The sequence below is a fragment of the Colius striatus genome, chromosome 17, assembly GCF_028858725.1.
Source record: "Colius striatus isolate bColStr4 chromosome 17, bColStr4.1.hap1, whole genome shotgun sequence".
NCBI lineage: Eukaryota > Metazoa > Chordata > Aves > Coliiformes > Coliidae > Colius > Colius striatus.
Window position 1 is genome coordinate 2,585,668 of NC_084775.1, and position 27,682 is coordinate 2,613,349.

At 53.5% G+C, this 27,682-nt stretch overlaps 1 protein-coding gene across 5 annotated transcripts in view; it reads left to right on the plus strand.

Moving 5' to 3' along the window:
• AIFM3 (apoptosis inducing factor mitochondria associated 3) overlaps window positions 1-27,682 on the plus strand; it is a 58,064-nt gene that overhangs the window by 5,764 nt on the left and 24,618 nt on the right. For 4 of the 5 annotated variants that reach the window (XR_009819896.1, XM_062009850.1, XM_062009852.1 and 1 more), the window contains exons 1-4: window positions 2,636-2,678; window positions 13,652-13,916; window positions 21,594-21,807; window positions 26,987-27,096. Coding sequence is in view for 4 of the 5 variants with exons in the window: in XM_062009850.1 (XP_061865834.1) it covers window positions 13,826-13,916; window positions 21,594-21,807; window positions 26,987-27,096 (415 nt within the window). In the remaining variant the exon portion in view is untranslated. Of the gene's footprint in view, window positions 1-2,635; window positions 2,679-13,651; window positions 13,917-21,593; window positions 21,808-26,986; window positions 27,097-27,682 lie in introns of those variants that run through there. The other variant, XM_062009851.1, reaches the window with a different exon arrangement.

The following is a 27,682-nucleotide window of genomic DNA, read 5'->3' on the forward strand; positions in this document are numbered from 1 at the left end:
CAGCTTGTGATAGCTCTCGTGCAGAGGGGCACGTTGGGGAAAGCACTTGCAAACTGTATTTCTCCTCCCCAGCCATGGTTGCCTGATGGAGGCAGGAGGAGAGGTCTTCTGAGAGCAACAACAAGCAACATCCCCAGCGTTGGTGAGCCCATGGGCTGCAGCCGTGCCCCCAACAGCCCCAAATCTTGTCCACTTGTAGTGTCAGCCAAGCCTGACCATCTGTGGGCAGATAACAGAGCTTACTGTTGGGATCATTCCCCCCAAAGCCATTTACTGGCTCTGTTCAAAGCCCAGTCTTTGCTATTTGCTTAGCAGCTGTGTGGGAGCAAACATCCTGTGTGCTGGATGGGGACATGGAGGTGGCTGTCAGCTGCTGGGAGTCCCTGCTGCCATCAGAACTGCATCAGCATGCCACCAGCATGGAAAAAGCTGCCCAGGGAGGGGATGGAGTCTCCATCCCTGGAGATATTTGAAAGACATACAGATGAGGTGCTGAGGGCTCCGGGTTAGTTTGGTGTTGGGCCTGGCAGTGTGAGGTGTATGGTTCTATGATCCTGTGGATAAGCTCTGCACTGTGCATTGCACCACAGGCCAGGAAGCTCCTGCTCTGCTGCTTGCAGACATACCCTGTGAACCTGGTGTCATTTGTGCTGCCTTAAAGCTGAGGCAGCTCCATGAGGATCCACAGTCCCTCTTACAAGGCCATGGAACTGTGTGGAATCATATTATCATTTTGGTTGGAAAAGGTCTTTAAGATAATGGAATCCAACCCCTCCCCTCACCCTGCCAAGCTCACCACTGACCCACAGCCCTCAGCACCTCAGCTCCACAATATCTCTGGGGCTGGGCACTCCCCCAGCTCCCTGGGCAGCCTGGCACAGGTGATGACAACCCTCTCAGGGAAACAGTTCTGCCTCAGCTCCAATCTCAGCCTCCCCTGGGGCAACTGGAGCCCATTTCCTCTTGTCCTGTCACTTGGTACTTGGTACTTAAGAGAAGTACCCGAGTATCCCCACCTCACTACAACCTCCTGTCAGGTAGCTGTAGAGAGTGATTATGTCTGTTCCTCTTCTTAGTTCCCCTGGAGCTCCCGTGTCTGCAGACTCCATCCATGGGTAGTGTTTTTAACAGCAGTGAAAACGACAGTTAAACAGCCTAGTTAAGCCTCCTGTCTCATTGGAGCAGAGAGCAAGAAACTCAAGTGGTGCATCAGTATGAGCCAGCAGCGTGCCCAGGGGGGCAAGAAGGCCAAGGGCATCCTGGCCTGTGTCAGCACTGGGGTGGCAGCAGGAGCAGGGCAGGGATTGTCCCCTGTGCTGGGCCCTGGGGAGGCTGCAGCTCCAGGGCTGTGTCAGTGCTGGGCCCCTCACTCACTGCCACAGGGACACTGAGGGGCTGCAGCTCCAGGGCTGTGTCAGTGCTGGGCCCCTCACTCACTGCCACAGGGACACTGAGGGGCTGCAGCTCCAGGGCTGTGTCAGTGCTGGGCCCCTCACTCACTGCCACAGGGACACTGAGGGGCTGCAGCTCCAGGGCTGTGTCAGTGCTGGGCCCCTCACTCACTGCCACAGGGACACTGAGGGGCTGCAGCTCCAGGGCTGTGCTCAGTGCTGGGCCCCTCACTCACTGCCACAGGGACACTGAGGGGCTGCAGCGTGGCCAGAGCCGGGCACAGAGCTGGGGAAGGAGCTGGAGCACAAGGGGCTGGGGAGGGGCTGAGGGAATGGGGGTGTTGAGCCTGGAGAAGAGGAGGCTGAGGGCAGCCAGCAGCACTCTCTCACACTCCCTGACAGGAGGCTGCAGGGAGCTGGGGGTCAGTCTTTGCTCCCAGGTGACAGGACACAAGGAAATGGGCTCAAGTTGCCCCAGGGAAGGTTTATAGTAGATATCAGGAAAAGCTTCTTCACTCAGTGGGTTGTCAGCCCCTGTGCCAGGCTGCCCAGGGAGGTCAGGGAGTCCCCAGCCCTGGAGGGATCCCAAAGCCGTTGGAACCAATGTGCTGAGGGAAATTCTTTAATGGTGGATGTGGCAGTGCTGGGGGAACAGTTTGACTGGATCTTAAAGCTGTTTTCCAGCCTAAGTGACTGTGTGGTTCCGTGGTCAGAGGGCAGTGACCCACCAAGACATCCTCAGGAAATTGTATAATCCGGGTGTAAAACGGCAGCGACCCAAGACAAACTGTATCTTGGGGAGGAAAAACCTTCCTCTGTATCCCGGGTCATCTCAAAAGTCATCAACGGAAAATAAAGGACATCTGTGGGGCGTCCAATAAGAAAAGACACACAGAGATGGACACTCTGCCTAGAAGGATATGATGGAGAAGGAAAACAGCTTAATGGGGTGGAGAGAAAGGTGCGAGGCGAGGCGGCAGAGGGGCTACCCGAGGGGAGAGCAAAGACACGCGAAGCCAGGCGGAAAATGGGAAACGAGACCTGGGAAAGGCGGCGCGGACGTTCCCCGGGAGGCAGGATCAGCCCCGGGTGCCGGCGGCGATGCCCGGCCGTGCGGGGCCGCGCGTGTCCCGGCCGTGGGAAGGGCCGCGGGGTCCCCGCGCTCCGCTCCCGAGGCCGCGTCCCGCCCCCCGCCCCGCCCCGCCCGGGGGCGGCCGCGCTCCCGCCCCGCCCGCAGCGCCCGCACCGGCCCCGCCGCCGCCAGCGCCCGCGGCCGCCGCTGCCCAGGTAAGCGCGGGGGAAGGGGCGGCCGGGCCCGGGGGTGGTGGAGCCGGAGGGGATCCCGCTGCGGGGCCGCTGCCCGCAGCCTGCCCTGGACCGCGTCCGCGCCTCCGGCCGCGGGGACGCCGCGCGGGGGGAGCCTCCGCTGCCGCCCCCCCGGGCGCAGGGTACCGGGAGCGCGGGGGGCTGCGGGCCGGGGCGGGCGCGGTGCTGGCAGCCGCGGCGGCGCTTGTTTTCGTTTCTCTCGAGATGCAGCAATCGCTTCAGAAAAAAAAAAAGCCCGAACCAACCACAAAACCGGGCAGCGATTGCTGCTGGGGAAAAAACGCGTTTGTCCTGAGCCTCCGGTTTTGGAGTCTCGGCGTGGTCGGGCCGCCCTCCAGCTTGTCCCCCAAGTTTGTCTCCTTTGTGGGGGGCTGTAATCCCGCGCGGGCGCAGAGCCCCGGGCAGCCGCGGCCCGAGCGATGCCTGCGGGGCTGAGCTGCCTTTGCGGGGCTGAGCTGCCTTTGCGGGAGCGCCGGGGCAAACGGCAAAGTGGGGGCAACTGCGCGGCCTCCTGTGAGAGAGAGCGGCCGGTGCGGAGTGTGGGAGCTGAAATGCGCCGAGGATGTGCTCAAGGCGTTAGTCTTGGGAGGCATTGCCGTGCCAAACTCCTTCCGCGCTGCTTGCGGCTCCGGTACCGAGCGCGGTTTGCTCTTGTGCAGCTGTGAACGGGCGAGAGACGGGACTCGGCTGCCCCTGGCAGAGCGCTTGAGAACTAAAACTCTTCTGTGTTTTGAAACGGTTCGGTTTTTGCATCCAGCAGCCCGCACCTGGGGAGGATTTCCACATTCGCACTTTTTATTGGCGCACCTTTGAGATCTGAACCGAATCTCGCGTTTAATTATTTCCAACGCAGCTGGCACAGGACGTGTGTGGCGGGGCGGCGATGCCAGCGCTGCCGAACGAGCCTTTAACCTGGAGCCTGCAAATTGCTGAAGCAGCAGCCAGTAAAACAACTGTGACTAGTTGTGGTCTCGCAGAGCATTCCCGCTGTGCTTCTGCAGCCGCCGTTAGCCGACGGTTCTGCCTCTCTGTGCCGCCGCTGCCCCAAACTCAAACTCTGGGGACAAGGTGAAGTGCTCGGGGGCTGAACCGTGCAGCCCATCGGCGGCCGTGCAAGCTCCTGTCGGTGTTCTGCAGCAGGGGTTTTGCTTCTGTTTCTTGGGATCATCCGAAAGCAAATTACCCGGCAAAGACAAACCTGTTGTTTCCTGCAGGCAGGTGCAAAGTGAATCTCGATCCTGGCCGGGAAGATGGCTGGAGAGGCAAAGCTTTGGTGGGGAAGGATGTGCTGAGGAGGGGACAGGGGCTGGGGGGACGAAGTGGTGGAAGGAGCTGAAGAGGGAGGAGGGAATCGACGGGGTCACATGTCAGTCAGTGCGTGGTCAGCAGCCGGGGACCCCTGGAGTAGTGGGTGGCAGGATGGGGATGGCTATGGAGATGGGAGGAAACTGGGAGTAGGAGGATTGGGCAAAGGAAAGGGGGAAACTGCTGGAGAGCTGTCCTGAGGGAAAAAGGAGGTGAAGAGCTGGAGAGGCAAAGGGGAGGTTGGGGTGCCAGGGAGAGGACAAAAGGGGGTTCCTGTGTGCTCAGCTTGTGCATGGGCACGGGATAGGCAGTGGCACACGCAGGTCCCTGCGAGCAGCTGACTGTATGGTGGGTGCTGCATCCCCGAGGGGGAGGGATGGGCGGTGTTTATGGTAAGGAGGGAGGTTTCCTGCATTGGGCACCTCATGCTGGGAGGCCAGTCTGGGCAAGGCAGGGAGCTGGGGCTAGGACGAGGTGGGAGCCCTCTGTTCGTTCTTTGTAGTGCAATTCCTGAAAACAGAGATAGCATCAGAGAGCCCTGAAAGCATCATCCCCTGTCACACTCTCTTTCATCGCTTGCTTGCTTTCCCAGTGGCTTTTCTTGTGTCAAGTGAACCCTGTGTACCTTCCCAGGGGCAGAGCAGGGCTGCTGCACCTTGTCTTGATAACAGAGAACACAGTGTGGACCGTGGTGAAGAGCCTTCGGACCCCCATGCTCCAGACATGCCTGGGCTGGGCTCAGTCCCGTGTCCAGAGGAGAGACTGTCTTTCCCTGGCAGCAGAGCTCAGCTTGTCCTGGAAATGGGGCAGTTTGCCTCTGTTGACCCAGACCTTGCAGGGAACTGGAGCTGCTGATGCTAAACTGGGGAGTTTTTCCTCATGGTCATGTGCTATGGCAGCTTGGCCGTGCCCCAGGTGGTGCAGCAGGTGGAGGATGGACTTCTGGGTGGGCGGAGAGCGAGGCTGTGGGCAGCTTGGGGTGTCAGCAGGACTTTGTGCCAGCAGCTGCCTTGGTTTTTGGTGGAGTGGAGCAATTGGAGACGGCAGGAAGGTGCCTGTGGGCTGTGTGACATTGTAGGTGCATCTGTGCTCAGGTAACGACTGAAGCCCAAATGCCATCATGCCACTGCCCCCTTCTGCACCCTGGGGAGCACAGCTTGGGCCCTGTGGGGTCTGTGCCAGCTTCTGCTCTGCCAGGCTGGACTGTGATGGACTGAAACTGCTCCAAACCGGTGGCCCTTGGAGACTGCTGCTTTTGGGGAGGGAAGGATGTCAGCTGCAGGAGAATGCTGTTGAGCCTCTGGGCTGAAGCCTGGTCCCTGGCAGCGCTGAGAAGGCATGACAGGGGTGCAGGGCGTCGTACCAGGGTTTCTGGGGTCCAAGAAGCAGAAGCAGTTGGGCTGCAGAGACTTTTGGGATCTACCTTATATACTTTCATTATTGACCTCTGCACACAAAGCAGCAGATGCCGATGAAACTTGCTGAGGAGGTGAGGGTGAGGAGCATTGCTGGTAGCTGGAGTTGTCTCACTGAGCAGAGTCAGAGGGGAAGTGGGGCATGAGGCTGTGCATGGGGTAACCAAGAGTGCTACAGGAGAGCTGACCTTCCAGAGATGACAGAGGAGGACAGTCTGGGTGTGCTCATCAGGGACAGAGGGACATGGAATCACCACTCTTGAATCTTTCTAATGTTGCTGAACCAGGTGTGTGGGGACCCAGTGAAGGGTGGTGGCCTACCACATAGTTCTGGCTGTCAACCTGGGAGTCAAACTAGAGCCAATCCCCAGAAAAATAGGAGGAATGGGCAGCCCTTGTCTTAGGAGGACACCAGGAGTGTGTCTGGTGTGTGAGAGCTGGTGGCGTGGCAGGGGATGTGTGGTGGCTCAGGATGGGTTTATACCCAGCTAGGATGGAGCCACACAGGGCAGTGTGTGGTGCAGCAGTGGGGTTGGGACACAGAGTCCACTCCATCACACGGGGTGAGGAAGTGAGTGGGAAAGGAGGGCTGTGTGTCCTGGTGAAGCTCAAGACTCATGGCCAGGGAAGGTGCCCTATGGCCAAGAGCCAGAGCCCAGACTGCCCCGTGGGACTGGGCTGAGCTCCGTGGGACACATCAGAGGCTGTGGTGGGGTATGGGCTTTGCTTGGTTTGTGGGGTGTGTCTGAGACAGGGCTGCAGCTGGGGCTGCTCCACACTTCCCACTGCGCCTCGTGCTAAAGACAATATTTTGCATGTACGGAGAACTGGCAGAGGCAGCTCTGCAGTGGGCTGAGATCAACCTTGTTTTTTTCCTCAGTGGGGACCAGTGTCAGAGCCAACTCTTCCCTGCAAGTGTGGAGAGTCAGCAGATACTCTGAGCCTCCAGCTGCCTCCTCCTGTGTTCCTGCTGTTTGAGGGGCACAGCCTGTGGAACCAGATTTCGCTGGCTAGAAAAGGCACATGGACATTGCTCTGCAGAGCAGGGAAAGCTCTTTGCAAGTCTTCCAGGACATGTGGAGCTGCTGCATGTCCTCTGTTCCCTGGCATGAGGGGCATTGTGTGCTGGTGGGTGAGGGACTGAGAAGCACAGGGAGCCGTGTGTCCAGGCTTATAGATAGGAAAGTTCAGAGGTCTTGGTTTTGAAGATCAATTCTGTCCTGAATGAAGAGTTCAGATGGAAAACTAGTCGTGTGTGACAACCAGCCAGAATCTCTCCCCTGAGCAGCAAGTGTGCCAGAAAAACTCCATGACTGATAGACATCAGAGATCTTCCTACCACTCCAGGTGTCTGTTGGATTGGTATCCCCCAGTGCCTCTATTGTTCTTCTTCTCCTGGCCAAAGGGCCTTCTGTTAGACCTGGGTATGTTGTGGCAGCTGGTGAGATCTAAGCATGCAGAGCACAAGGGTGTTGATGAGACCCCTTTTAGGTGTCCTTATACTAAGCAGGGAAGAAATGACTCTGATGTGGACTCTTCAGAGATATCCACAAAGGATGGCCCCAGAGGAAAGTGCTGAGTTCTTCAAATGGTCATAACATTGCTGTGAGGCAAAAAAATGACCTGCAGTAACTGATAATGCTTCTGAGGGACAAAGTTCTTGAGGCAGAAATAGGCTGATGTTTGCAGATAGCAGAGCCCAGATAGAATTAAAAGACAATTTTATTGTATGCAAGAGCAATTAAAACCCAGCAGCTCCTGCTGAGCATTGCAGGGGGGGCTCTTCGTTATGTGAGACGGGAGCGACCAGACACCAATATGATGTGCATCGACTACAACTTTATTGCCACATAATCATCACTTATATACTTTTCCAAATGCTGTAACGTGCTACAGTTCATGGCAATCAGTTAACACTGAGGATCACGTGCTGTGCATAAGGCCTCAAAGCTTCATTTTTGTAACAACTGAGACACCAACCTCATTGTGTTAAAACACCAACCTTATTGTAATTAAAACACCAGCCTTACTGTGCTTAAAACATCACCCCATCTGTTTGGCCTTCAGTTAGTTTCTCTCACACTAGACTATGGTTGTGCTTACCTTCCATTTTACTTAAGTGCATACTACTGTTAGTTACATATATTGCAATTTGTTAGTCAGGTGCAAGCAATCACACAATGCTAAATTGAATGCTCTATTCAGTCTTCTAACAGTGCTTAGTTTAATGCTCTGGCCTGTCTTGCTTTGACCTTGACTCTGTTACAGTCTGTAGTTTTGGTTTCCTCCCTGCTCAAGCTTGCTGTCACATAGGCATTCTTTTCTTTCCTTTTTCTGCTGCTGAAGGCGATTCAAAGATGAACTGCTGACTGCCTGCTCTTTGTCTGACTCCATAAGGTTCATTATAGCCCAGGCCCCAACATAGCATGGAGCTGTAGGACTTTGCCTTACAAGACATATGCTACAAAGGGCTGAAAACCAGAAAAACAAAGCTGGCACAGGGAGGAGAGGTGCAGAGGTCACAGGCACAGTGGGACTCCTGGTCCTGCAACAGCAGCGATCCCTGGACAGAAAGGATCTGTCCCCAAGAAGTCCTGGCAAGGGGCCATGCTGGATGCTGCAGAGAAGGCACAAAGCCCCGGGGACCTGTGCCAGTCTGCCTGGGGGAAACTCCTTCCTGACCCCAGAACTGCCCGTTGGCTGTTGCCTGAGCATGAGGGCAAGAACTGCTGCCCAGCCCACCGGGGCTGCCGTGTCTCCAGGGATCACCAGCACTGCCCGACACCTTCCCTCCTCCCATGGAGGTATCTCAGGGGCTTCCTGGCATGGCAAAATACTCCAGAAATGATAGACCTGGGTGAAAAGATAGCATTCTCAGTCTCTGCAGGAGACCATTGGATGCTCCAAAGTATTGAGAGAGTGCACATCTTTGAGCCTCTCCACTGCCCATCTGTCATTGGAAGTGTGTGGATAGGGAGCTTGGGTGGTTTCCAACAGACAAGAATGGATTTCCTAGGACTTTGTGAAACATTGCATGTCAGCCTTTTCCACTGTCATGGCATGAAAGGACCTGGTACCCCTGGGTACCTCCAGGTGATGGTGGGTCTTCTCATCAGCATGTTGTGTGCAAAAACATGAAGATACAGCTGGAAGCTCAGTGAGGGCGTCTGGAGAGGTGAGGAGAGGCCACGGGGGGCAGCTGGTGTCCACATGCCCCAGAGCCCCTCCCACAGCAGGTGGATTGTGGCTGAGGAGACCCTGTGAGCTGTGTCATGAGTGTGTCTGTACTCAGTGCTCCACAGGCTGACATCCCCAGTGGGAGCCGGCTTGGATTGCAAACTGGTATATGTGGGAGATGTCCATGTCCCTGGGCATGGCTCAGTGCTCAGGCACATGCCAAATTCCCAAGAAGACAACACAGAATTATTCACAGCAGCAGAGTAGATGCTGATGTTGGCTGCAGCTGGGTGTGATGAACCCTGGCAGCCAGGGCATCAAATGTCACCATTCAATAAACACAAAGTGATGCTTGAGGGGAAATCACTAATGATACCTACGATGTACTGGGGATGTGTACCACACTGCCACTTGGAAAAGATTTTAGAGTCCCAGCAAAGCATTCAATTAAAATTTAGTCTAAATAAGAGGAGACTGGGGGGGAATCCCATGAATATTGACAAATATCTAAATGGTGGGTGTCAGGAGGCTGGGGCAGCACATTTTTCTGTTGCATCTGGTGACAGGATAAGGGGTGATGGGATGAAGCTGCAACACCAAAATTTCCATTGAAACATAAGGAAAAACTCTTCCCTGTGAGGTGAGGGAGCCCTGGCCCAGGCTGCCCAGGGAGGGTGTGGAGGCTCCTGCTCTGGAGATCTGGAAAACATACCTAGACATGTTCCTGAGTGACCTGATCTGGGTGGGAGCTGCTTTGGGAGGGGGCTGGGCTGGATGATCTCTAAAGGTCCCTTCCAACCCCCACTGTTCTGTCATTCTGTAAAATAGGAGCCTGAGGCGCAGCAGTGAGCAGAGAGGGAAATACAGTGCTAATAATAGCAGAGTCAGCAGTGTGCTGCCTCTCAGAAGCAGTCCAGGGTCTGGATCCTGAGCTGTGCATGGGCTGCCTGAACCTGCTGAGAAACCTGGGCTGAAGTGTCACCCTATGCTTACCTTGTTCTGGCCTGCTTGTGTCATGTTAAGTGCTGGTGGCCACTGCCAGAGCTGGGCATCTGAGCTGAGCTGCATGGTCCTTCTGGGCTTACATCCTTTCCCTGCAGTGAAAACTCGATGCAGTGATGTTGCATTTTCACTGCCATGCTTGGGTTTAGTGACACTGGGTTTTCTGTGTTTCTTCTGCTGGAATATTGTCCATCCTCCTTGTGTTTGGGAGCAGGGTGGTCTCTCTGGGAGTGTGCTCTTGGGCAGTGCTCTCTGTGGGTGTCTCTGGAGTCCTGCTTTGCAGACAGCTGGTTGCAGGGCTGGTTTCCCATTCACACTGCAGTTTTTAGAGATGGAGCAGCATGTTCCTCAGCACCACAGCAGTTTCCCCATACTTTGATAACCCACTCCTTGTTACCCATTGTGAAGATGCTGAAGGTGTTCCTGTGGAGCTGTGAAGCACGGAGAGATGTCTCGTTCAGGAAACAGGTTATGGACTGATTTACTGAGGCATGGATGTCAGCTGCATGACCTTGTGTAGGTCAATGTGTTACCCTTTAGAGTTAGCAAGGTTTTATGGATAATCCTGGGTTCAGATACATCATGTTGTAGATGAGTTTCTTCCCCATCCTCAGCAGAGAGGTGATGAGATCTGTCTCCAGGTTGGATGCTGATAGCAGTGACACAATCCCTTTGTCTGAGGAGTGGATCTAACAGGGCAGGCTGGTGCCTTTCTGCAGCCAGGTCTCAGATGTCTTCACAGAATCCCAGCATGGTGGGGGTTGGAAGGAACCTTTAGAGATCATCCAGTCCCACCCCCTTGCCAAAGCAGCTCCCACCTAGATCAGGTCACACAGGAACGTGTCCAAGTGGGGTTGGAAACCTCCTGAGAAGGAGCCTCCACACCCTCCCTGTGCAGCCTGGGCCAGGGCTCCCTCACTGAAACAGCTTTTTCTTACGTTTAAATGGAACATTTTGTGCTCCAGCTTCATCCCATCACCCCTTGTCCTGTCACTAGATCCAACAGAAAAAAGTGCTGCCCCATCCTCCTGACAAACACCTTTTAAATACTTGTAAGTATTAGTGAGATCTCCCCTCAGTCTCCTCCAGACTGAACAGCCCCAGGTCCCACAGCCTTTCCTCAGAAGGAAGATGTTCCAGTCCCCTGATCATCTTGGTGTCCCTGCACTGGCCTCTCTCCAGCAGTTCCCTGTCCCTCTGGAGCTTGGGAGCCCAGAACTGGACACAGGACTCCAGATGAGGCCTCAGCAGGGCAGAGCAGAGGGGCAGCACAACCTCCCTGGCCTTGCTGCCCACACTCTTCTTGATGCCTCCAGGATGCCATTGGCTTCTTGCCCACAAGGGCACGTTGCTGGTTCATGGTTAGTTTGCTGCCAAGCAGCACTACCAGGTCTCTCTTCACAGAACTGCTCTGACCAGCGGGTCATGACCAGCAGGTCACCCCCAGCCTGGCCTTGTGCAGAAGGTTGTTTCTTTTGAGGTGCAGGAGGAACTTTACGAAACATGCTGGGACTGAAGCTGTGGGCAGCCAGAAAGCTTCTCTTCCCGTAGCATCAGCTGAAATCCTGCCAAGAACCATTTTGCTTTTGCCTGGTTAACCCCAGGAGTGGGACACCCAAAGATGTGCACTGTGCTGTGCCCTGACCTGCTCCAGGAGGCTGTGGGTGGCTCAGTCAGTGGGAGCACAGCCTGTGCCTCAGAAGGGCCACGGAAGGGAAGGGGGATGGACACCATCAGTGGAGAAATTAATTAGGAGAGCTGAAGTAGGCCTGAGGGGATGGGTTCAGATTGCCATCTTAAAGATCCAAACAAAGCAGAGGCATCTCAGACAAATCGTTCATCCTCAGGGACAGGAGTTGTGACATCCCCCCACCGCAAAGTCCCTCTAAAACCAGTCAGACCAGCTGGAAACCAGTCCTGCAGCCATCAGCATCTCTGGGGGGTGGTGGAGAAGATCAAGGCATCTTCTGCTAAGGCACATTCAGGAGCCACCACCCCACAGCCTGCTCAGGTGGTTGGGGGTCTCTGCTGTGCTCCTCCCTAGGCACAGCATCCCAAGGGCTCGCTCCAGCTGCCTGTGCCTGTCCTGCCACAGTCTCCCAGGGCAGGAGCCTCCAGCAAAGGCCTGCCCTGGGCAGACTGAGGTGGGGTTTTGTGTAGGTGATGGGATCTTCCCTCAGCTTTCTCTTTGCTCTCCTTTGCCTGGCTCATTGGCACGTTCTGCTCACAGCAGCATCTCATTTTGCTGTGAACTCACTTAGATGCGCTTTTACTTTCCCGTCTGACTTAATGCTGGGAATGTCCTGGATGTCTCCTCCAGCTCATGGTCTGATACCTGCTCCTCATGAGCCCTCACCTCCTGCCTTCTCTTTTTGCCAGCCTTTGTGTGGTGTTCTGTTGTATGTTTGACACTAAAGAATTGTCCTCCATCACTGACACACCAGTGGCTTGAGACCCTGTTTCTCCGATACAAAGCCATAATCCCCTTTCTTCCTGACAGGTTTGGCAATGGCACACCCAGGAGCTGCTGTCTGTGACACCTCTGCTGTGTTTTCCCTGGAGCTCCCGAATCTTCCTCTGAGTTTCTGCACTTTCTTACGTGGCATTTTTTTTCTTGCATAACCATTGGCACGCTGCTTCCTTGGATGCTCTTGCAAGAGCTCTCTGCTCTTCCCTGCTCCATTTAATGGTCCCCCTTTGCAGATGAGCTTTGTTGGCAACTCCTCACACCTCTGATCATTCTTTGTAGTCTGCAGGCAAACTGAAGATGTTTCTGTTCTGTTAATGGCCTGTCCCAAAGTGATATGCCCAGTGCCTGTGATTTAACACCATGTGGCAAGGCTCCAGCCTCTTCTTCCTCTATAGCCTGGATTACTCAGCATCCTTCAGGCTTTGGAGGTGCTCCTGCAACACACCTAGGACTTGGTGGAGGTCGTGCACGAGGGGAGCTGGAAGGTGTGCAGGAAGGAGAGTTCCTGGTTTGGAGAGATAGAGGGGAAAATGGAGGGATGTGTCTGGATATTTTGCGTTGATAGTGTAACTACAGGGGAGAAGTTGCAGCGCTTGGCATCTCTCTACTGGCACTTCTGTATTTTCATCTCATCAGACAGATTTTGAGGCACTTTCTAAGCTGCAGGAAAGCCCACTTTGCCTGTGTTAAAAGGTCATTTGGAAATGGTTTTAGCTGCCTGCCCAGATCAGAAGGCTTTGTCAAAAACATACGGCAAAACCATAGTAACTCCCTTCAAGTACAAGTCCAAAGGGCTACAATTAATTAAATGTTCTGTTTGATGTCTGGTTGTGTTGTAGGGATATTTGCTGCTTTCAGTCAAAGAACATAACTGAACAATTTTATCCTAATTCTCAGTCTGTACCAAGTCTGACAGCACCATCAGTCAAAGCTCATGAGATGAACACAACTTGAAGTGGTCTGTTACGTCTGTCTCACTGAAACATTAAAAACATCTTGTCTTAATAGGATAAAAAAGTGAGATTTGGTGTAAAATGATATTGAAAACCCTTTCTCAAAGAAATGATTGTTCCAAGGGGATGGGATTTCTGCAGGAATGAGTGTTTCTGGGAAGGAGGAACTTGCAGGCCCAGACAATAAAGCACATTTCTTTTTTCTGTCACCTGATAATAAGAGAAAACCACCTGACTGGAATATATTAATGGTTTAATCGTTGGGTTTGGGCTGTGACCTGTGTGCTTAGAGATTTAATTCCCAAAGGCAGAGCTTTGGAAGGTTATTAAATGCTGAACGTAAACGATACAAGAGTTTTGGTAACTTTAAACTTTGAAAAGATGATGGAACTTATGAACTGTGGAGCTGAATTTCCCATCAGCTCCCAGCACAGCTCCCCTGTCCCTTGGGGCACCCGGGGTGCATGGGGCTAGGTGCCACTTGCCCCCATGGCCCGTGGTGCTGGTGCTGCCCAGTTCCTGCCTGCAGCCACTGCTCACCTGCTCCTGCTCCCTGTCCTATCCCTGCAGCACCCAGCACCACCTCTCATGGAGCTTTTCTGCCCAACATAGGTGGTGAGCACTGCCTGGAGCCCTCTGAGCACTGCCTGGAGCCCTCTGAGCACTGCCTGGAGCCTGCTGAGCGCTGCCTGGAGCCCTCGGAGCACTGCCTGGAGCCTGCTGAGCGCTGCCTGGAGCCTGCTGAGGATGCCTGGAGCCCAGGACAGCAGGAGCAGGCTGTAGATCATGCGAGGCTGTGCCCGTGTCCTCGCTGAGCTGCCCACCTGGCCTGTCCCCACCGACACCATGGGAGGATGCTTCTCCAAGCCCAAGCCAGGTGACTGCCTCCAACGTCACTGAGGGGATGTAGGGCAGCCTGGGGGATGCTGGCCAGGGGAATGTTAATTCTCAGCTCCCGCAGGGAGGATTACCAGCCCCTTAATCCCCCAAATTCCTCAGTGCTCTCACTCCCAGGCTGTGTGAGGGCTACCGTGGTGCTGGGGGGCAGTGGGTGGGTGGGAAGAGAGCTTAGCTCTTACCCTGCAACCCCATCCACAGCCCCTCTGCCAACTTTTTGCCATCGTGGCTCCTTGTGCCCCCACCACTCTGCCTGCTCCTGCCTCTCACACAGCCCAGGGTCAAGGCTGCCCACCTCATGCTCCAGAGTGGGATTGTGTATCAGATGTGTGTGTGTCCAGCACTTTCCTTGCTGCTGCAGCTTTGCCACTCACAGGTCAGCCATTAATTTTGTCCCTGCAGGGAAGGAGCAGGACCACCCGCTGCTTTCTCAGTCCCACCACCCAGGCCAGGTCCTGGGGCCTCTTGGCTCTCTGGATTTTATTTTGTTGGCTAAGCTTGTCCACGTTGCTGCTTGGAGCGGGAAAAGCAGCTGTGGGCAGCTGGGCATCAAGGATGTTGCCCTTGCCTTGATGCTTGTGTGTGTTGTGGCTGGGCTGGCTGAGGCCCCTGCTCTTTGTGGCTTGGTGAAGGTGAGTATATGTGGGAGAGCAAGGGGCTGAGGTGCTGGCTGCACAGGCAAACTGACTGACTCAGAGAGGTCTGGTGTGGAAGGGTCAACCTTAAGCCTTGTCCTGAGGCCCTGCTGACAGCGTGGCATGAACAGGCACCGAGTGGTCAGCTGGGTCCATGGGCCCCAGCAGCACCTGCATCACCCAGTGATGGTGCATGGGCAGCTGGTGCAAAGCTGCCTTCCAGGAGAGCTCCCATCCTGCAGCTTGGTTTGGCCATCTAAGAGGGAGCTGAAGGACCACCCTGTTTTTGTTACCTGCTGGTGCCTAAGGGCAAGGCCAATCAGAGTGGCACAGACCTGTCAGGTCAGTCAGCATCCTCATGGAGCCTTTGTGGGTGGAAAAAGAGTCTTTTAGGGACTTTTTGTTGTCAATTTGTCTTCATTGCCTCAGGCAGGGGGGATTTCAGCATGAAGGAGAGGCGGCAGGGGGTCAGGATACCAGTTGTGTCTCCAACGCACTGAGCATCCACTCAGTGAGTCTCTCTGCCTTTGCTTTGCAAGGCACAGGAAGAAAATAAAGGTGGTTTTCTGCCTTTGACCTGTCCTGTGATTACTGCAGGGACCATCACAGTGCCAAGTGTGGCATCGGACACCGAGCTGAAAGTTTTCTTTCGTGAAAACCCACACTGCTTATATCCTCCCCTGAAGTGTTTAAGGACTGAAAACACATCCAGGAATAAAAACCTTTGTTAACTAAACTCTTTGTAACAAACTCTTCTTTCTTTTGTATACCATCAGCAGGATTGTGTCCAGTCTTGGAGCAGGGCAGCAATGAAAGCACTCTGCAGGCATATGTCCTGAACTGCAGATGTTCACCTGGAGCTGTATTTGCATAGCAGGGCCAGATGACTGAGAATGCCACCCTGTGATGTAACACTCCTTCTGCAGCTCTGCTTCTGATTAGCAGTCTTTAAAGGCTTTTGACAAGCCTTTTGCCAGCCTCTGCTTGGCACAGCACTGACTGCAGTGCTTCATCTGGGCGCTTGTGGGATCTGCAAATGCACTGAGGTCATCAGATGCATTTGCAGAGACAGATCTCTTTTTTTTTCCCCTTGCAAAGAGATTTCACAGCCTTTTAGTGATATTTGCCGCTCCTGTTTCTTACGGGAACTGTGCACCAGCCCAGCTAAGTACCGGACTTTACTGTTTCTAAAGAAACAGCCACCTGACCCCCATGTGAGTGAGAAGCAAAGCATGCAGGGACAGAACAGGGCTGTTTTCTCTCTCAGTGCTGTTTTGACATGAAGGGAATATTTCAGGTGCAGCCTGGAGTCAGCAGAATTTATTCAGACACTTTTGAAAGATGTACATGAGGTCCTTATCTGCTCTTACATCCTAGAGAGACCCTCAGTCCCCCTGAGCACCCTCAGCATTTCTGGAGATCACCTTGACCTGGCACACATGTTGCTGTATGCCAGGAGGACCTTTAGATGAGCAGATCACGGGTAGAAGAGCTTTGGAGAGCAGAGCCCTGCAGCAGTAAATAATCATGCTGGCTATACCTGAGGCCAGCCCTGAAGCCTGGCTGCTGCTGCAGGGCCTGACCCCATCCTGATGTTTCAGTGTTCAAGCCGTGAAGTGAGCTTCTGTTCTCCCTGCTGCTGCGATCCCGTGATGCCAGCTCCTTTTCTCAAGGCCCAGTTCTCAATCTCTGCATAATTTTTCTCCTCTTTTATTTTTTCCTCTGGGTGCTGATGCATCTGTGGTGAGCTGCCAGCTGGCAGCCTACGTGGGATCCCAGCACCCACCCCAGGAGAGGCAGCCAGGGCAGGATGATGGGTGAAGGGAACCATCGGGCACCGGTGGCTGCTGGGCAGGAGCTGCGGCAGCACCGAGTCTGCACCAGCTGTGTGAGAGCAGCTTTGCAAAATCCATCAACTTGTGATGAGTTTTCTTTGCTTACTCTCTGCCTCAGCACTGGGTGCTGGGGCAGGGCAGGGCAGGGCAGCAGCTCTGGCACAGCACAGCATGTCTGTGGGTGAGCTTTGCACTTGCAGAGAATGTGTTTGGCTCTGAGGTGTCCCGTGGGATGCTGCAGGCTGCTGGAAGGGGTTCTGTGGGCTATGTGTCCTCCTGAGCTTGGCTCTGAGGGTCTCACCAGCCTTGGCTGTCAGGTCCTACCTCCTGTTTTTTGGGAGCGTGGCATTTGCTGAACAGGGCATCTGGAGAGGGAGGGTAGAGCCAGGCACGTTTGGTGTGATGGTTTTGGCATTACCTCTGTCTTTTTTTAACAGAAATGGTTTGGAGCCTGTTTGAGGCCACCTAAAGTAGTTGTGATTGAGGTTTGCAGTTCTAAGGCAGCAGGGAATGCCTGGATGGAGAGTGCAGTACTGGCAGAGCAGAGCAGGACCCCAAACATGTCCCATGGCGATGGATTTTCTTGGTGCTGGCTGCAGGAAAACAAACCCTGCAGGAGTAAACCAGGATTCTGGCTGTACCCACCGTACCCCGCTGGTCCCTCCAGCATCAGGACTCTTGGTGCTTGTCTGGGCTGTGCAGCTCTCAGAGCTGTTGGCACTGTGCAGCTGGTACATGGCTATTCCTTGCCCTCAGTTCTCATCTGCTCTGTGCTGCGGCCCCTTGGCAGCAAACCCCAAGGATCTGCAGGGTTCTGTGGCTGAGGAAGGCAGACACATCTCCCCCATCCAGGTATCTTCATTTCACCCACACTCCCCCAGATTCAAGCCAGCTCTCGGATCGTGCCAACTCTCTCTTCCCCTGCACTGGCATGTTCATATTTTCCTTGTTTCTGCCTTTTCAAATATGGTACTTTAAATACCCACTGTTTAAATTTAGCTTATGGAAGAGCACTGAGAGCCTGTTCCTGTGCTGAAAAAACCTTGGGTCATTTACTTGCCCTAAATTTTTCAACCCCTGACCATGGCCCTGCACTTCAGCCCTGCCACCCTCCTCCTGCCAGCACCCTGCCCAGGGGTCCAGGACAACATGTCCAGCCTCAGGTCTCAGGTACCTGCTGAAAAGCAGGCAGAGGCTTTGCTTTGTCTACAAGGCTGTGAGCACTGATGGAGAAGGAACAGGGTATTCATGACTGACTGCCAGGTGCTAATGACACGAAAGTATTGTAGCCACAATGTGAAAGAAACCCTGTGAGCTAGCCCTGATAAATGGGGCTGGGATGCAGTTCCTGGGTGTGCACATAGGGCTCCTGGCAGTGCTCTGACCTAAAGGCTCTGAGAACCTAGGGAAGAGGAATGGAAAAGGTTAAAAGTGTATAGTCTTGACAAGAGTCTGTTTTTCAAGCAATTCTGTGGTTTTGGGGAGCTGACTGGAGTTTTGAATGCTAAGAGCTGGCAGTGCTCAGGTGTGTATGGGTGTGTGATGTTAGCACCTACTAATGCTCAGCTGTTTTATCTCCTTTTTTAGTGTATTCTTATAAAATACTTCCATCTCTGGCCTCAAAAAATGCATGTGTATTTAAAATGTACATGAACACACAAAACCACATACAGAGCTTTCTCTATATGTGTATATATGATGCTGATGGCACAGGGCAAGCAGGCATATCTGCCTGTATCTATATCTACACCCATCTCTCTAGATGCACACAGAGGGATGTGTATACATCCATCCCACTCATTAAGTATCCATAGATGTGCACATGTGGAGCTTCTCTGCTCTGGAAGCTGCAGCTCTCACCCTTCTTCCCACTATTTGTGGCCTGGGCAGTGCTGCTGTGTGGCAGTGGTGGCTTTGGCTGCTCCCTGAGGGTTCAGCCCTCACACAGGCTTGTAAGCATGTAACTGAAATTTTGGGGAATGAACTGTTAGAGAGCAGTGTAGAGGAAAAGGAGCTGGGAGTACTGGTGGGCAGCAGGATGAGCAGGAGCCAGCAATGGGCCCTCGTGGGCAAGAAGGCCAATGGCAGTGGATTAGAAGGGCTGTGGGCAGCAGGTCAGAGAGGTTCTGCTTCCCCTGTGCTCTGCCCTGGTGAGACCACATCTGGGATATTGTGTCCAGCTCTGGGCCCCTCAGCTGCAGAAGGACAGGGAGCTGCTGGAGAGAGTTCAATGCAGGGCCACAGAGATGATGGAGTGGAGCATCTCCCTTGTGATGAGAGACTGAGGGAGCTGGGGCTCTGCAGCTTGGAGGAGCCTGAGGGGTGACCTCATTCATGGTTACAGATCCATCAAGGGTGGGTGTGAGGAGGCTGGAGCCAGGCTGTGCTCAGGGATGGCCAGGGATAGGACAAGGGGCAACAGGCACAAGCTGGAACAGAAGAGGTTCAAATAAACATAAGGAAGAATTTCTTCCCTGTTGAGGTGAGGGAGCCCTGGCAGGGGCTGCCCAGATGGGCTGTGGAGGCTCCTTCTCTGGAGACATTCCAACCCAGCTGGATGAGTCCCTGTGTGCCCTGCTCTAGGTGGTGCTGCTCTGGCGGGGGGGTTGCATTGGATGAGCTTTCCAGGTCCCTTCCAGCCCTTGAGATTTTGTGAAACCTTCCAAACAGGTTGCTTTAAGGTCAGGAGCCTCTTCGAGCAGTTATAGAAAGTGTCTGTCAAAAGGCCCCGGCTGTGCTGTGCCAACTGCAGCTCAGAATTAAACCTGGGTTTATAAATATTTCATTTAAATGTCATTTTCTCTGATGGCAATGGAAGCAGTTTGCTGAATCAGCTCAGGTGCCACTGAGCCATGGATTCCTGGAGGGATCATCCCGTGGGAATGCAGGTTTCTTGCCAGAGGAACAGCCCACAGGGAGTCAGAGGAGGAGGAAGAGAAATGGGGATAAAGGATCAGGGGAGTTGCCCCACACAGAGGCAAGTAGTGAGGTGTGGGGCCCAAAATGGGAGTCAGGAAGACTTTATACCTCTTTTTCTTTCCCTTTGGACGTTTATCCAGCAGTGTTGGTGAGCGGGGCTGGCTGGGAGTGCTGTCACGTGCCAGTGCCAGAGTCCTGCTGCTTCTTGTGAATGTTTTTGTGACAGAGAAAGAAGTGAGGAGCTCAGAGATCAATTTCAATCTTCATCCCTGCAGCTTCATACTCCTGTGGATCAGGGAGCACTGTGGGTGCTCACCTGACCCAAATGTAGTTTGGAAAACAAAGCTCAGGGGCATCGGGCCAAGTGAGAGATGGGAGTTGTTCCCTGCAGAGTGAGCTCACCAGCATCACCGGCAGCATCAGGACTCGGAGATGCTGGTGCAGCAGCAGCAGCTCTGCAGGCTGCCTGATCAAGGGTCAGGCTGCAAGGATGCACAGCTGCACTGCCTCCAGATAAACGTCTGGTGGGCTGGGTCATCATCTGAAATGATCCTCTTTCTTTCATGGGAGCGTTTCACGGGACCTGTCATGAATGGATGGTTCTTGTCTCTCCTAACTCTGGCCTGGAAGATCCATATCTGCTTTCCCAAACTCCACAGGAGAGCGGTGCTCATGAAAAGCAGCCTCTTTGCAGGGTACCTGCAGGGAGCTGAGCTGCTTCTGCAGAGCTGCAGGAACAAATTTGCTCATAGCAACATATTTTTTGTCAATGCATGGTGCTGGGCCTATGAGCTCCCAGTAACTCGTGCAGCTGGCAGCTGCAGTAGCACAACACAAGTTCACATTTGCTGTCGGTTCAGTGTGGATACACAGCAATTGGCTTTGCTGGATCCGCCCTGGGTGAATGCGAGGTGCAGGACTCCTGAAACAACTGCCTGCCCCCAGCTCCTGGATGCTCATGACCACTTGTTTTACTCCTTTCCTAAACAAATGACCTTGCCCTTTACCTTTTCCTCCTTGTCCTCTCAATGGACTTGGTGTGGGGCAACACATGAAGCTGGGAAGACCCTGTCACTTCTCTTTGCTGCACATTGTTCCCCTCCCTTTGTCCCTCCTTTAGATTGTGAGCTTTGACTTTTATCTTCTGCACAGCCTTTCCTGTCCATGACATTTATAAGACAGAGAAAGCTCAGCAGTCTCCCATTTGCTCCTGTTCTTCAGCCTCTGGCACTTTCCCTCCTGGCTCGCTATAGAACTCCTGTGGGGTTTGTTATAAATATTAATGGCTTTAGTTTTATGAAGTCCCTAGGAGCTTAAAGTGATGTTTTTCACTTGATGATGGGAGAGCTCATTTCTAGCTTCCCCTGATGCTGTCCCTGGGCATGGGGTGGCAGATTGGTGTGCATCTGGGAGGGTGCTGCCCTTTGAGGAGCTCAGGTGAGCATCTGCATATCCTCATGCAGGTGGCCAAGGAGAGGGCAGGGGGCTGAGGAGAGAGGGGCTGGAGGAGCAGGGGGCTGCCCCATGATGGCTCCCAGGGTGGTGGTGGGGCCAAGGAGACTCAGTGGCTCTGGTGTCCTCTCTGATGGTCAGGGGGATGTGCTGCACTGGCACAAGCAATGCCTGCCTGTCCCTACATCCCCTGCTCCCCAGGCCAGGGATGCTTTTATTGACAAACCTGTTCAATGGTGGACACACACTAAGGTAAAAGGGACCATCCTTCCTTTTCTCACTTGATGCTGAAGGTGCACTCTACCCTAAAACCTCATGCAGAAGTAATGTTTGGATATTTCTAGTTCCTTATTAATTGGTCTTCATCTAATGAAGCAGCTTTACACACCATGCAGTGTTGGCTTTCTGTTTCAGTTAATGTTCTCTACAAACAATTAAAGGGGTTTTTGAAGTCAGTCTGAGCCCCAGGGGCCTTGGCATGCCTCACATTTAGCTGCCTGAAGCTGTTTTCCACTAAACAGAACAGGAACTGTGACTAAGGGGTTGTTTTGCACCGATGATTAATGTCTGCTTGCAAGAATATGTACTTTGTGCATGCAAAGGTGCCTGATGGAGGAAAAACACTGGAATAACGACCTTGAGTAATGAAGCCGAGTGTGATATCAAATGTTTCATCTTCCTAAGCAAGCCAACAAAAAATGTCAGTTCTGGTGTCTGTCAGCTCCTTTCGAAGCCTGGGGAGGGAGGGAGGGAGAGGCAGAATGGCAGCAAAACCCCTGGCTTCACATGAATGCAGTTTTCTGCTTGTCCCTGCAGTTGAGGTGAAAATTGAAGTTGTGATACCTGAGAAGGAGAGAAGCAAGGAGGAGATGTCACCCAACGGGAAAGCCAGCCCCCTGATCTATAAAGTCAACGGGACTGCCCGGCATTATCACCTCGAGGAGCATCCCATTGCCAGCAACCCCTACCACAACCCCAAGGACGTGGTGGAAGCGTCCGTGTGCCACGTGAAGGACTTGGAGAATGGACAGTAAGTGCCTAATATTTTTTTGCAGCTAAAACTTGAAGAGACCTTATAACCCAAACCAAACCTTCTGTCCTTTAGAGTTTCTGGAGAAGATAATTTAACTTGACAAAATATTGGTGATGGCAACACACCTCAGGGGAGTCCAGCTTCTGACTTCAGAGTTTTCTGAAGTCTAGGAAGTGCCTGTCACTGTCCATGTGCTTTACAGGCTGGTGTTTCTTTGCTGGGATAGATGTGCCTTTTCCTCATGTTCCATTAGTCTGGTGGCCAGCACCTCAGCAGGCACCGTCCTTCTGTGAAAGAAAACATAGTTCAAAATAGCTTTTGTTCCAGAGAGGGAGTGATGTCAAGTGTGTGGGACACAGCAGGAATCTGGCAGCTCTTTGCTTGAAATTCAACTATTGCTTGTGATAATATTCTGAAATAATCCATATAGTACAAGCTATTTGGTGCTAAACTTAAGGGGCTCTATGGGCTATAAATTCTTCCCATTAGGTGAGTTCATCCAGGAATAAACTGGGGTTTTTGTATTGTGATGGGAATTCACATGTTGGACCATTGCAGGGAGAGATTACATCTTCATGTTATGAGGTGTGGCAGAGTCTGCAAGCTCTGCTGCATCTCAAAGAAGTGCTGGAGGGCCATCAGGACCTGGAGGCAAATGGTTTCCTGCAGTGAGAGGTGGGGATGAGAATCATAGAATCATTGCAGTTTGAAAAGACTTTTAAGATCATTGAGTGCAACCCCTCAGCTCACACTGCCAGGCCCATCACTGAACTGACCCACGGCCCTCAGCACCTCATCTGTGTGTCTTTGAATATCTCCAGGGATGGGGACTCCACCATCTCCCTGGGCAGCCTGTTCCAATGCTCAACAACCCTGTCAGGGAAAAGTTCTTCCTAATGGCCAATCTAAACCTCCTCTGGTGCAACTTGAGGCCGTTTCCTCGTATTCTATCATTCATGGCTGGAGAGAAGAGACCAACAGCCCCCTCACTACAACTCCCCTTCAGGTAGTTGTAGAGAGTGCTCGTGTCTGTCCTCAGCCTCCTCTTCTCCAGGCTGAACATCCCCAGCTCCCTCAGCTGCTCCCCATCACACTCGTTCTCTTGACCCTTCACCAGCTTAATTGCCCGTCTCTGGACGTGCTCCAGCATCTCAATGTCCTTCTTGTAAAGAGGGGCCCAAGACTAGACACAGTATTTAAGGTGTGGCCTCACCAGTGCTGAGTACAAGGGGACAATCACCTCCTTGGTCCTGCTGGCCACGCTGTTCCTGATACAGGCCAGGATGCCCTTGGCCTTCTTGCCCCCCTGGGCACGCTGCTGGCTCCTGTTCAGCTGCTGTTGATCAGCCCCCCAGGCCCTTTCTGTCCAGCAGCTTTCCAGCCCCTCTGCCCCAGCCTGGAGCTCTGCCTGGGGCTGGTGTGGCCCAAGGACAGGACCCAGCTCTTGGCCTTGTTGAACCCTCTTCCCATTGCCCTCAGCCCATGGCTCCAGCCTGCTCAGGGCCTTCTGCAGACCTTTCCTGCCCTCAAGCAGGTCTATGCAACTCCCCAGCTTGGTGTCACCTGCAAATGTACTGAAGGTGCATTGGATCCCCTCATCCAGGTCATGGATAAGAATGTTAAACAGAACAGACCCCAGAACCGAGCCCTGGGGAGCAGTACTGGTGTAACTGGGCACCAACTGGATATAATTCCATCCCCCCCCCCTCTGGGCTCAGCCATCAGTCAGTTTTCCACCCATCACAGAGCAGGTCCATGCACTGAAGAGTCAGCAGAGATGCACTGGACTGGAAGGCAAAGCACAGTGGCTGCAGGGCTGCTTCTGGGAGATGAGGGGCAGCCCCCTGCCTCTGGAGGTGAGCAGCAACAGAAAGTCTGGGGAAAAGGAGACCTGGGGCAGTCACTAGGATTACCTTGGAGCTGGAGCTGGGAGTCTATCCTGGGAAATACTGGTTGCACAGGGAGGGTCCTGTTCCAGTGTCAAGATGTGGCCTAAAGACTGAACACCAAGTGTTCATGGAGGGAGCTTCTGCTGACTTTGTGTTTGGGGTGTTACTAAAAGATTGTGCTCTGCTTTTGTGCCCCAGTACAAGAAGGACATTGGAAAATTAGGGTTGCAATAGGTACATTGACTGGAAAGCATGCAGCAGGGTAGATGGAAGGCTGGAAGAGCTCTATTGGTTGCAGGGAAGGTGAGAAAGGAGCTGGCTGCAGTCCATCAGAACTTGCCTGCAGAAGGGAACTCCTCAGCTAAAGCCAGGGCAAGAAACTGGCCTCAGTCTGGAATCTGGGTTCTCCTTTCAACTGAGTGTGCATTCAGCTACTGACACTACCAAGTATGGCAGTGGCCTTGCCATCACTGAGCCTTTTAACTGGAGAATAGCTCTTTTTTTTCCAGCAGGCTGAGTGTAGCTCAAAAGAAGGTCCCACGGTTCATGTAAACAAGAGGCCAGACCAAAGGAGTCTAATGCCCACAGGGGTTTCCTGGGAGCGTGCTGGGCAGGAGTGTGCATGGGCACAGCAGCAGTGCAAGGCACTGGCACAGGGCTTCAGGCACCTCTGTGTTGTGTTAGTGGAGTCTGTGAGCTCTAGGTACTCTTTCTGCCCTCCCTCTCTATCTTTCTGGTACCAAGGTGGCCTCAGCAGAACCAGTAAAAGATACTGGAGGGTAAGCTCTGGGATTGCACCCACCCAGCCTCCCAGCAGGCTAACTGGGGGAGGTCAATGAGCTGCAGACAGAAGGCAGCCCCTAGTGCTCCCTCAGCTCCTGAGCAAAGGTCCTTTGCAGGCCAGAGCTGAGTTTTAGCTGGTGCTTCCCAAGTGAGGAGTGGAGTAGGGCAGCAGGACAAACTCCCAGCTGAGCAAATATCTCAGAGGGGAGCACTGCAGCATAAATCACCTGCTTGCTGTGCAGTGAGGGTGGGATTGGGAGCCCTGCAGGGATCTGTGTGCTGCCTTGAAGACACCAGGCCTTGTTTTTGACTCTCTGAGGTCACACAGTTCCTCGGGTGAGTTGTAAACTCTTTCACTTATCTTCCTGTAGAGTTATGGCTGTCATTTAACAGCAGGTTTTATCTGAAGTGCTGCACAGCTGAGGAATGCAGCAGGACTTGTACTGCTCTGTTCCTCTTGTGCTGACAGAAGGATCTCCAAGTGCCAAGTGTCCTACATGAGGAGGGAGCAGAGCAGCATTGCTCAGAGTGGGGCTGCCAGTGTACTGGGAAAGAGCTCTCAAGGGCAGGCACCAGAAGCTCTGCTGCTGTTCTCACTTAAGGTGGCCAGGAAATTCAGCATTTCCCATTACTCTAGTGGGATGGTTGGTACAGGTGGAGCAGGCACCTGCAGGAAGACTTGCCCAAGGTGGATATATATAACAGGGTATATCAGGCCTGTTTGTTGGAAAAGGAGCACCTCAGTGGTGGGAAAAGATGAGAACAGGACATGTTGGGGTGAAGATCTAGTGGACATACAGAGAGAGAGCAGAGAGTAAGCATCTGCTCAGGGCAAAGCAGCATCAGTCTCACTCAGTGATGCATGGGCAGCCCACATTGCCCCTATGGCTGCAAAGCCACAGCAACCCCCTTGGCAAAGGTCTGGGCAGTGTCCTGGAAATGATGAGCAGTTGAAATACTCATATTTCAGAGGAGAGGAGAGGAGAGGAGAGGAGAGGAGAGGAGAGGAGAGGAGAGGAGAGGAGAGGAGAGGAGAGAATACTTTTGGTTGGAAAGCCCACCACTAGCCCCTCAGCATCTCAGCCCCACAGCTTTGGGATCCCTCCAGGGCTGGGCACTGCCCCAGCTCCCTGGGCAGCCTGGCACAGGGGCTGACACCCCTCTCAGGCAAACAGTTCTGCCTCAGCTCCAGCCTCAACCTCCCCTGGGGCAATTCCAGCCCCTTTCCTCTTGTCCTGGCACTTGTTACTCCGGAGAAGAGACTGACCTCCACCTCATTACAACCTCCTTTAGTGCAACTGCCCCATGTCATACAACTGCCTAAATGCAGCCCAGTCCTGTGTACAGTAGGGCTTGGAATCCCTTGCAAATAAAAGCACATGCTGCAGCTGTGTTGCAGAGCTGTGCCCAGGCAGCCTGCAGTGGGTAGGATCATGGGGCAGTCACTCATTCAGCAGTCCCTTCTATCCTTGCAGACAGGGTGCATGATTGGCAAAGAGATGTTGTTTGCCAGGACAGGGGTGGTTGGAGGCTCAACTTGGCTTGGCTGGCCAAGGACCAAGTGCCTGCAGCTGGGAAGGTGTGAGCCAGAGAGCCTGAAAGTTGCAAAGCTTTGTGTGCAAAGGATTCCTTCAGCTGTCATCACACTTTTGTCCAGGGTACCACACAAGCAACTGCAGTCTTTCAAAGAGCACCCGAATCTCTCTGGGGGAAAGGCTTGAGGGTTAAGCTGGCTCCTAAGCAAACACAGGGCTCAGTGCCAGCAGCACTAGAGAAGCAAAGCCCCTCCGTGGTGCAGAGCTGGGGACAACAGCTCTGCTGTGAGAGCTCTACTCTGCAAAAACAGCTGAGGGAAACAGCAAGGGAGCTCACATGTAGGTGTCTGCTGTCCTGAGGGCTTTATCAGGAGGTGACCTATGTTGTTGACCCTGGGATGTGGCCAGGACCAGAGCACAACCTCCTGAGGTGCAGGGAAGCAGACCCCAAGGCTGAAGCATGCAAAGGGTCAGAATTGCCTCTCTTGGTTTTCAAGTCTCAGAAATGTTGTCTTTGCTTGGAATGAGGGAACACAAGCTTGGGAAGGGACCCACTGAGCTGCTGGGGCCAGGAGGGGAGATGATGTTGTAGCAAAGCCAGTTCGGTTTCTTGCTCCCACTATGTACAGAAAAGCTTTATTCATGATCCCCTGGACTTGGGAGGAGACCACCAGCCACTTCTTGACAGCTGAGGGGGTGCTTTGGGCCGCTTTGTGGCACAGTGAGGAATGAGGAATCTGCCACTTAATGGCCTGGCTCAGATATGCCCCATGCTGGGAGCAGCAGAGCCACCTCCAAAGCTGCTGGAGTGACTGGAGTGACCCCCATCTGTAAATCACCTGATCCAGGGGGCAGCAAACTGAAGGAGGTGGGAGCCTGACAGGAGCAGGGCTGGGGCATAGGGTGAGGGGTGGCATCCACTGCCAGGAGGATGCTGTGCCATGTGTTCTCTCTGCTCCTTCTCCTCAGGATGCGGGAAGTGGACCTGGGCTGCGGGAAGGCTCTGCTCATCAAGGAGAGTGGCGAGTTCCACGCCGTGGGACACAAGTGTCCCCACTACGGAGCTCCTCTGGTCAAAGGTCAGGCTGTGTCTGTGTCACATCCCAGGAGACTAACCCAGGGCAGCCAGCTGTAGGCAGAAGGTAGCCCGGTGCTCACCCACTGCGCTGCCAGGCACAGGGCTGGGCTGTGTGGCACAGCCAGCATCGCCTTGGCATCTCCTTGCTGGAGGAAGATGTGGGCAGAAAACCGGGAGTGCACAAACCTGGGTTGCTACAGGTCTGATTTGCTGGTGACCCCAGCTTGCCACTACTGGTCACAGGGCTGGTGCTTCTTTGGGGGACAAGAACAAAATGGCCCAGGCACCGTTCAGTTCAGCTTCTCCTTCATCCTTCAGCTGGAGCCGAACCTCACTTGGATGGGGTGGAGTAGCTGCAGCTCTCTGTCCACACAAAGCCTGGCTTTATGGGGTTTTTCATATTGTTCTCTTTATTGGTTCCCAGCTACTGAGGAGCTAAAAAAAGGCTTAAAGGGGAAAAAAGAATCACCTTATGATTTTTCAGGTCATTTCAGGCCTTAAAAAATCCCACAAAACCACAGTTCCCTGTGAATCAAAATCCGGTTTGTGGAGGAAGGAAGAAGCTCTTTGAGCTGATGGAATCCTTT